The sequence below is a fragment of the Cyprinodon variegatus genome, unplaced genomic scaffold (genome assembly GCF_000732505.1).
Source record: "Cyprinodon variegatus isolate N-32 unplaced genomic scaffold, C_variegatus-1.0 Scaffold613, whole genome shotgun sequence".
Taxonomy (NCBI): Eukaryota; Metazoa; Chordata; class Actinopteri; order Cyprinodontiformes; family Cyprinodontidae; genus Cyprinodon; species Cyprinodon variegatus.
This window is the reverse complement of record NW_015151066.1, coordinates 1-10093: the sequence shown is the minus strand read 5'-3', so window position 1 is coordinate 10093 and position 10093 is coordinate 1. Positions and strand designations below refer to the sequence as shown.

Sequence of the window (10093 nt, the reverse complement as noted above, 5' to 3'; positions counted from 1 at the left end):
ATTACTTTTAATATATAGTAGAAATTTTGCACATCCAGTAATAAAATGTCACAGGGGATGGTATGGGGGCATGGTCATTTAAAAAGGGGGATGCCATCCCCCCTCATCCGCCCTCAACTCGAGTACTGTATATAATGATTAATGGCAGAGCGCTGTAATGATTTAAATAGTTACAGACAAACACAACACAAGCCCTGGAAGGTTCTTTATTTTAAGCTGAAAGCTTTAAGAGGTGAACCTACACCCAGTGTTCAAATATGTTTGCAGAACTTAATACCTTTTCCACCTAAACTACTCTTCATTCAGCCTAAATTATCCTCTGCTCAAATAACTCTGACCAGCTGCCTTGTTTTTGTTCTCAAAAAACATCCCAACAGCATGATGCTGCCCAATCCATGTTTCACCTTGGCAATTATGTGTTAAATCTTCCTTTTATGGCACACAAAGCACTTCATATACAGACCAGAAAGAGTAGTTGGGTTTTATCTGACCTGACAACCTTTTCATACATTTGCTATACCTTCTACAACGTAAAAACTAAAATGATTATCTTTTTAAATATTATTCTTTACCACTCTCCCATATGGATGTGTGCTGTAAGTATTATCAAAACAACCTTTGGGAACTTCAGGTAAACATCTTTATTTTTCTGACAGTAAATACCGCAGAGATAACCATACTAACTTCATGGCTGAATCCTAAATGGAATTAATTGTCCTGGATAATATGCAAGCAACCCAAAGTAAAGATGCAAAATACAAATATATGTAATATTTACCTTCCGCAAACAGTTTTGCATTAGTCTTTCATACAGAAACCCCTCAAAACATTCTCAGGTTTTTAGTAGAACCAGTTATTATCAATTTAACCAAGGCACTGTACATTTCTACTCATTGTGTTTTTACATTTATATATACCTCTTTTATACTATACTGTGTTTCAAGAATCTTTGCAACATAAAACTGTCAGAGACAGTAATAGCATAAATCTGACCTTCTAAACGTACATGAAGCTTTAAGATATCCATGATCCTTCTGAAATAGTCAAATTTTAGACTTCTATTTGGCATGTTTGTTTCATTCTACCTGTCCAGCTCCTGGCAATGATAGGTGTAGTCCACTCACTCCAGTGACCGTCATATTCCTCTTTACTCCTGAGCTGAATCAGGTAGTCAGTACCAGGTAGAGCATCAGTGATGGTGTAATGCCGCTCTTTGATATCATTTTTCTGTGAAGACACATAAAACAAGACCTCAGTCAACTGAAACAACCTAGATTACACAGCATGACATTCATGACTCAACTATTCACCAATCAACAGTACCTGTTCATGTGAGGAGATAAGTGGTCTGTATCTGATCTCATAGATTATGTCATAATATTCATCTGGGTACTTTGGCTGATTCCAGGACTCTGGTAAGTTCCAGGTTACCTTTATCATCCTCTCTACCTTCTCCACCAGGTGGGCTGTCACCTTGGACGGAGGGTTTGGCTTCACTAGGGTAGCAGAAATGGGTTCAAGCGATTATAAAAGCTTTATATAGTGTAAAACTGTCGAATGATAACAGACCTACTTACAAATATCCAGAGGTGTGAAATAAATTGGAGGACTGGTGGCATTGCCTAAGATGTTTGTGACACACAGGAAGGCTGTATGGGTAGTCCTCCCCTCATCATTGTTCTCCAGAGCACACCAACAACGAGAACGCCGGGACGAGTAGGAGCATGGGATTTGCTGGAAGTCCTCTATCTTTGTCTGAGGAAGATCTCTAGAAAAAAAAAAAAGAGATGAAAAAAATACAAATAAAAAAGAGCATAGAGAAAAACAGTAATGTATTGGATGCTCATAAGTTTTTAGTGGGTATACATTACATAGCGGATATTAGCATTTTGTCTGTAGGATTACATAACTTTTACTACTTCTTCATTCTTCTTGAGTAAAAATACAGTGAAGAAGTGTTACTCTTACATGGGGGACATCTTTTTCCCATCTCTATTCACCTCGTGAGTATTTAGGTACATTTCTAAAAAATTGAGAATTATGAATTTTCAACCCTGACAAAAGTTAAAAAGAGAGATCCTCTCTCTGCTATCCTACTGTAGTATCTCTTCATTTGCGTCCTGTTAAATCCAGAAGAGAATTTTCAATCCTCCTTTTTTAAATAATAAAGCCTTAAATGGCTAAGCTCCATCTTATATCAGAGATATGATTGTTCATTATGTTCCTAAAAGAGCACTTAACTCTCAATCTGCAGGTTCACTAGTGGTTCCTAGAATTTCTAAAAGTAGAATGGGAGGCAGATCTTTTAGTTATCAGGCTCCTCTACCAGTTTAAGTCCGTAATGAAGACAGCCTGTTTACTTTTAAGGGTAGGCTTATTCTATCTCTATTTTCCCACTCTGTAGAATTTGTTAGTTCAATCTCTAACATTATGGTCTATCTGCTTTTTCTCATAGTAGCTTCATCTGCTCTGTTCCTGTTTGGTTGTGAGGAATATCAGCTGTGCTGATGCCACCAACGCCTTTGTTTATAGATCTTCAAGCTCGGCCTGTTTTTCAGTGTAGTCTTGTTTCTCTGACTGTGACTGGCTGGATAAGTGTGCTCTTCATCCTATGACATGGGAGCTGGCTCAGAGCTCGTCTGCCTGGGTGTCTGTTTCCTGGACGTGGCCGCCTGAGGAGCTGGTTGACAGTTGCCTTTTGAATCTCTGCTTCTATCTGTGTGTCTGCATCTGTCTTCTTGAACCCCAGTTGGCCTCAGCATATGGCCGCTCACACTGAGCCTGGTTCTGCTGCAGGTTTCTTCCTGTTAAAAGGGAGTTTTAACAGGAACTGTTGCTACAAGCATGCTTGGTGTGAGGGATTGTCTTTGAGTAAATGAGTTGATACAATCAGCTGGTTTTCCTTAGATAGACAAATTTGAATCAATTTGTCTGTATGATCAGATTGAATTGTAAAGTGCCTCTAGATGACATCTGTTGTGAAATGGCGCTATATAAAATAAATAAACAAAGTGAATTGAAATAGGGGCTGCCCAGTGAAGCAGTGGGTAGCACTGCTGCCTTGCAGCAACAAGGTTCTGGGTTTGATTCCCAGCCTGGGGTCTTTCTTTTGAGCTTTTCTTTTTCTTTGGCAATCAAGATGCAAGAGTCTGAAGAACAAGAGGATAGGCACAGAATGTCTTCTGCTAGAAAACCTATATTTGTTTCTCAGTAAGTTATTTATAGTGTACAATGTCATAAAACTGGGGTTTAAGTCCACACTCAATGCAACCTACCAGGAACCATGAGAGCTTAATGCTTTCTTCTGTTAAAAAACTGTATGCTGATTTTATTTTCTATAACCCTATGGTTTTACTCAGTTTACTGGCCTGCAAACTCTCCTGACCTGAACTTCACAGAGAATCGGTTAAAAACGGCCAAGAGGAAAATGGCAGATAGCAACCTAACATGGCAGGTGATCTAATTCAACCTGGGCTTCTATTTCATATCTGCTGCAGCACAGGTCAGTCATTGCCATGCCACCCAGCATTGATGCAGCAACTCATACAACTGAGTATTGAATGCATAGAAATAAACATGTTTTACAAACAAGAGATTTCTATTTAATATTAACTTTTTATTGGTCAAATTGAACTTTGTTTTCCTGTTTGTAAACCATAGTTATCAAGATTTAGAAACACATTTTACTTTAAGTGTAATAAATCCATACAATATGAGCTTTCATTTGGAAATTCTTGACAGTTATGTGGAAATGTTTCATGTTATTATTTTCTTTTTAGATGTACTTGTGGGAACTTTAGATTTATAACCAACAGAGTTGCCTGAGGGTACAAAGGTATCAGTCAATATGTCTCAGCCTTGAGCCTTGTTTGTGTACTGCAAAGCTTGTTTCTTAAATCTTTAATAAGATATTAGGTATTGTGAAACAATAGTTTGACACTCTCAAATATTTCTATATCTAAATAGGTTGACAGAATTTCTCTTTATTTCCACTAATTCAAAAAAATGTAAATAAAATCAAGTTAGGATTTCTGGGTTTCTTTAGGCTGCGCCTGGTGCTCATTAGTCAAAAACACCTCTGCTGATTTGGAACATGGTAAGCCTAGTATGGTATTCCTATAGAATATGTGTCATTGTCCTATTCAAAATAAAACAGATTTTTAGACTTATTGTGTACTGTATTTCACATTCTTACCTTGTGCTCAGGAAGAGAGAGCAGTCAGGAGTATACTTGATCATTGAGTTCAAAGGCTTCGATTCACAGCGAATTTTACTCCAAGGTGATTTCATGTAGCAAAGCATAGTGGGAGTCTCAGGGGGATCTAAGATATAGAGATATTTTATCAGGCATGGAGAGGATTCAGTTTTTGGGGGTAGGGACATGTCTCTCCTGCTGTGATGAATAATTTTCTAGAAACAAAACCAATTGAATTATTGGGTCCAAACTACCTGCAATAAATTTGTACAGCAGTGCTTTTGCCAGCATAAATGTAAAGAGAAAGGATGAGTGAAGGTGCACTTTTGGTTTTGTTATTCAGATTTCTGTCCACGTGAAAGTTCTTGCATAGCTTCTAATGAAATAATAATCAAAGCAGTAGAAAATAAATATGAGGTCCAGTTGAACTTGGTGGTGGGAATAGGTTGAAATCTGTGTTGCTTGACCTTTCTGGGTTCTTATACATTAGCTCTAAGAATTAACTCTAAGAATATTTTTTATTTGAGAGGCGATTCTTGCCACATGTCAGGGTGCCCTGGGTAGGGAGCCATATAGCGCATTTAAAGACAGATCACTGCCTGTAACAACACTACATCAATATAAAATAATGATTGTTTGTTAATATTTTAGACAGATATCCATGTAGATATAATGCCTGACTCAAAAAAAAAAAAACAAAAAACAAAAAAATAATATATATATATAAAAAAAAATAAAGAATTAATACAGAAGGGTGGGCTAATGAAAAGCACCTGCTTAATGGTGCTCTTTTTAAATATGGCGCTGTAACATGTACACAAGTTAAACTATGAATGTATATGGTGAAAGTTTTTTGATCACATTTGTGGGAATGACTTGGATACATGTCAAAGAAAAAAAAACATATTCTATATATCCCACTGGCCGTGCGGTGTTTCACAGCCACATATATCCCAGTTTCTCTGATTAGTTGATATGCTGCCAGTTTAGGAAGAGCAGAAGACAAGACTCTCCCTTGTATTGTTTAATTTTCTTTTATTTTCTTCTTTAAGTTCTGTTATTTCTGCGTTTAATTTTTCTTTATCAAGTGTTTTCTTCTTCTTATTTAGCACCATAGTGATCCAAACTGCAGCCAGCCACTATTTCCCTTCCACAACCCTACCTGAAGGCTGAAGCTCTAGACTAAAGTTGTCCTTTAGAGCTGATCTGAGTTACATGATTGTTGAAGATGCGTCTTTGGAGATCCTAACTATGTGCAGGGAGAGAGAGATGACACAACAATCTATATCTGACCAGGAAGAATTAGAGTCTAGGTAGTTCTATTATGGAGGCTGTAGACAGACCAATCAATGCTCCATTTTAGTTCATCTGCAACTTCATTGTGCATAACTATCAATTTGAAAATCTATCAGTTTATCAGCAAAATAAGATTGCAAACCCTTTTTTCAAATTCTAGACAAAGACAAACATAAGGTTTAAAGTTAACATTTAATTAGCTTGATTAGTCGTGTTTTGAATGTTTTGAATTTACATTTATTTACCATTAATTTTTTTTTATGTTTGTTAGTTTTATGTTTCCTTTGGTTGAGTTACTAGAGGAATAATTTAAGAACAGACCTTAATCATGTACTACATGTAACTGATTGCATTAAAATTAAATCATTTTTTTTTGTCTTTATTCATTTAAAAACAATAGACAGTAAGATAACTCCCCGGTAAGGAAGGATTTACCTGTTATATTGATTTTCCAACACTTCCAACGTAGCCAATACTGTCAAGTTTGATTAAACTGGTCTGTGGGAGTTCATAGCTGCTTACAAATCTCTTCAAAAAGTGCAATAACTTACCTGCAACAATCACTGTAACAGCGAGCGTTTCTTCTCCCCTCTGATGACATGTGTATTTTCCAGCGTCCGTCTGTCTGACTGAACTCAGAGACAGACTGCTACCGCCATTCAGAAATTCCATTTCTCCCCAGTCTCTGTCTGCTCTCTGCACCAGCTGTTTATTCCACCTCCACTGAGGCCTTATTTTAGCCCCTCTTGTAACCCTGCTGCTTTCTCCCCAGTCCTTATCTCTATATTCATCCTCAGGTTTCTTCTTGTTTTCTTCCCACTTGGACTCTCCCCTCAATATTGTAGTCATGCTCAGAGGGGTTGGTTGGACCACTTGTGGAGAAGTGAAGCGTTCCTTGTTTGAATATTCATTGCTTTGGTTTTCTCCTTGCACAGTGTTGACTCCAGCTGCTGTGGTTGTAGAGTGATACTGCACACTTTCTGCAGAAGTTTTCTTGCTTCTATTCGGAGAAATCGTGTTTCTTCTAACTTGCAGCGTGATCGGGGTTCTTTCTGATGGAGATCTTCTCTTGTTTGTGCTTAAGACTTTTCTTGATAGGCTGACTTTATCTCCATTCACCCTCACATGTCCATCGCAGTTCAGCTCCAGGCTGCTTCCTGGAGGTACCACCAGCACCCCAGGGGGAGGCTCTGCAGTCATACACAAACACAGAAAAATAATCATTTGTTGCCAAATTACAAACCAGAGTGGACGCTGGCTGCGTTTGTTACTTAGACTTAGACAACTTGTATTGAATTTTGTATACACATAGTGTATACAACACAATTTTTTTTGTACAGTTTTCAGACAATAAATGAGCAGCAGCTTAACAGTGAAATGTGACAGTTCAGTAGTCTAATGGCAGTGGGGAGGAAGCTGTTTCAGAATCTGCTGGACCTGCTTTGAATGCTGCAAAGTCTCTTCCCACAGGGCAGCAGAGAGAATAGTCCATGGTGGGGGTGTGAGGGGTCATTTATGATGTTATGGGCTCGGCACACGCAGCGCTGTGATGAAATGTCTTTTATGGAGGGAAGAGGTGCCCAGATGATCCTCTCTGCTGTTCTAACTACTCTTCTCATGTTCTTCCATTCTGAGGCGTTGCAGCCTCCACACCACACAGTGAGACAGCTGGTCAGAACGCTCTCTATGGTGCTTCTGTAGAAGGTTGTGAGGATGGATGAGGGCAGGTGGGCTCTTCTCATCCTCCGCAGGAAGAACGTGCACTTTTGTGCCCTTTTTACCAGTGTTTACAGTCCAGGTGAGGTTGTCTGTGATGTGCAACCCCAGGAATTTGGTGCTGCTGACCATCTCTACTGCTGAGCTGTTGATGAGCAGTGGAGCGTGGTTCTTCCTGAAGTCAACGTTGATCTCCTTCATCTTCTCCATGTTCAGGATCAAGTTGTTAGTACAATATTGTATGTGAACACTGTATCTTTAAAAGATCTTAAGGTACAAAGTGTCGTTCTCAGATCAGTAAGCACAGCACAGATAGGATGCAGCGTTGCATAACAAAAATCACCAACTCTTTTAAAACTTCCTCTTTTAATCTGCATTTTGTCTACATAGTCGCTCTTCCGTCTAGAACTTCATGTTCTCCATATCATCTCACTTATGAACATCAGTAGTTCCTCTAACCTAGATACTTTGATTTAGCTGAAAACTAAAACATATATAAAGTCTTGGAAACAAATATTAGACCACCCATGTTATCTTCTTTTTTTGTGCATTTTTCTTCAGGTAACATATGTAAAGAGCAACATACTGAAGAAAATAATGTTTGTGAAATAGTTTTATTTCTAACTTTATGTATTATTTGAAAGATTTGTGAGGTTTTTCTTTTTTAGAGCTGCTTCATGCATCTGGTGCACCTGCTCACTATACTGAGAGATAAAAAATGACCTGTAATTGTCTTTTTTTCTAAAACTATTTTGGGTTAGATCAAAGACAAAGAAACTGGAAAACCGAAATATCAAATTTTTTTCAATTAAATATAAATAAAAATAAATGATGCAATAAGCTTGTTGGACTGGCCAGCTCAATGAATACAACAGGGATGATTAAATATAACATTAATAAAACACTAAACATCTGCTAGATCGACTCCATATTATTAGTAAAGTTCATAGAACATCCACAAAATCCACATTAAAGGGGCTGTTTTATTACTTATATATCTAAAGATTATGTAGGCAACAATAATGAATTTATAACATACCAAATCTCAACATATGAACATTTTCTTTAGAAAATAACTTAATAAAAATCCTCAATACATTGAATTTATTTAGTGAGGACTCACCTTTTCTTGGACAGATGCCGTCAAAATTACCACTAACTGGCATGATGCACAGAAAGCCCAAAAGCCGGAGCAAATTACCCATTTTTGAAAGTGGTCCTCAAGTCCTCACACCATCTCCGACAGCTACACTACAGCTGCAGGACACCGGGTAACATTGGGCTTCATGAAGCCTGAGAAGAAACTGACTGCTTTCCAGTACAGACAGGATTATTAAAGCCGAGCCTGCCTGGACGCAGTAGTGTGCTGTCCGTAAGACCCGTTATTGTGAAATCCCAGCGCTCTTCCCCCTGTTCAGTGCCGTTGCACAGAGGAAATCCTCCACAGTGACAAAATAACACCCCCGAAAGCTGAATTCAGGTCTAATACTGTATAGTGTTTTTCTTATCAGAGAACTCTGTATTGGTTTTGCTTCTTATCAGACTCAAGATTCTTGTATAGTTTTAAAATGTATATTAACCCCTGCTAATGTTCAGTTTTGCTATTTTTTAGACATTGTACATAAAACACTCAAGTCACATAATGACTCATATAGTTCTGGAATAATTCATATCTTTCTTCCAAAGATGGGTACAGGTCATTTATTCATCTTCTTTCTTCATTAATTCTGTATATCATGTATACAACCTAATAAACAGAAATAAGTATCACATGCATGTTTTTATGGTTCAACCTAAAGGTATTGACGTCTCTAGTTGTCTGTCGTCTCGTCTGTTTAGTGGTTACGACTGTGTTTCCATCACTGCCGTCTTCTCTCACGTCCAGACGAAAACAGATTTACATGGTTAAAATCTGTTTTTTTTTCTCTCTAAGCATTACTAAACAGGTGCACTTTGATATTATCCCAACAACAACAGAAAAACACTACTTTGTGTCATTAATAAATGATCAACCAATAATTAATTGGAAAAGATTTTGCATAACCAATTTTTTTTTCATTACCACTATAGACACTGTTTGTTTGTCAGATTATAAGAGATTGACACAGTAATGCAGAATTTTAAGTTTTGTTTCCAAGGAGTCTAAAAAATTTACCATGTTATTTGGCCTTTGTGCAGAAGTGTCAAGAAGATAGTAATTGTTAAAAGAAAGCCAAGATGTCTACTTTGCAAGTCATTCGGGAAACAGCAGACATCTAGAACAAAGTCTTTTTGATGCGATAAGGCCAAAATGAATGATTTTGCTCCGTATCCAAAAAAGTATCTAGGTAACACACCAGCATAACACTAAATAAGATTGGTACGTCTGAGGTGCTCATAAAAACATGGAACTTAACCCCTAAAAAATGGTGGAGATGGGGACAGAGTTGCTGAGAACACCAAAGCAGTGCCCACGGTCACCATCCAAAAAAAATACTATGCTGACTGTGGATCACCTAAGAACCACCCTTTTTTCTCAAACTGGGATGAACCTCACACATCCTGCTGCAAGTCAGGGAGTACGACCTTCTATAGGAGATGCTGGTCATCTGTGTGCTTTGGCTCATCTACTAAGCAGGTCTGAATGGAAATAAAACAATAAGGTCTCCAGTTAGGATCATCGCTGCGACCTTCCCTTAATCAGGGCCCAAAAAAAACAGCCTTTCTTTTGTTCATTTAAAAAAAAAAGTGCTTCACAATCATGCCTCACCATACCAATATTAACCTGATATTTTTCCCTCGTCTTTTTAATCCATTTAAAGCATTCTTCAATATAAGGAGTTGTTTGGACCATTGATGCTCAAAATGACTAATATCTTGTTTGTAGACATGAACTTGGGATGTTTA

The 10093-nt window shown here is 37.8% G+C and overlaps 1 protein-coding gene across 2 annotated transcripts in view; it reads right to left on the bottom strand.

Annotated features, from left to right (window-relative positions):
• LOC107096289 (interleukin-6 receptor subunit alpha-like) overlaps positions 1–8578 on the bottom strand; it is a 10659-nt gene extending 2081 nt beyond the window's left edge. For both annotated transcript variants that reach the window (XM_015392883.1, XM_015392884.1), the window contains exons 1-6: positions 8331–8578; positions 6043–6681; positions 4196–4322; positions 1578–1768; positions 1324–1496; positions 1086–1227 (exon numbers count right to left, since the gene is read on the bottom strand). In XM_015392883.1, coding sequence (XP_015248369.1) covers positions 1086–1227; positions 1324–1496; positions 1578–1768; positions 4196–4322; positions 6043–6681; positions 8331–8412 — 1354 coding nt within the window. In that variant the 5' untranslated portion in view covers positions 8413–8578. The remainder of the gene's footprint in view (positions 1–1085; positions 1228–1323; positions 1497–1577; positions 1769–4195; positions 4323–6042; positions 6682–8330) is intronic.
• Between the last annotated feature and the right edge of the window lie 1515 nt (positions 8579–10093).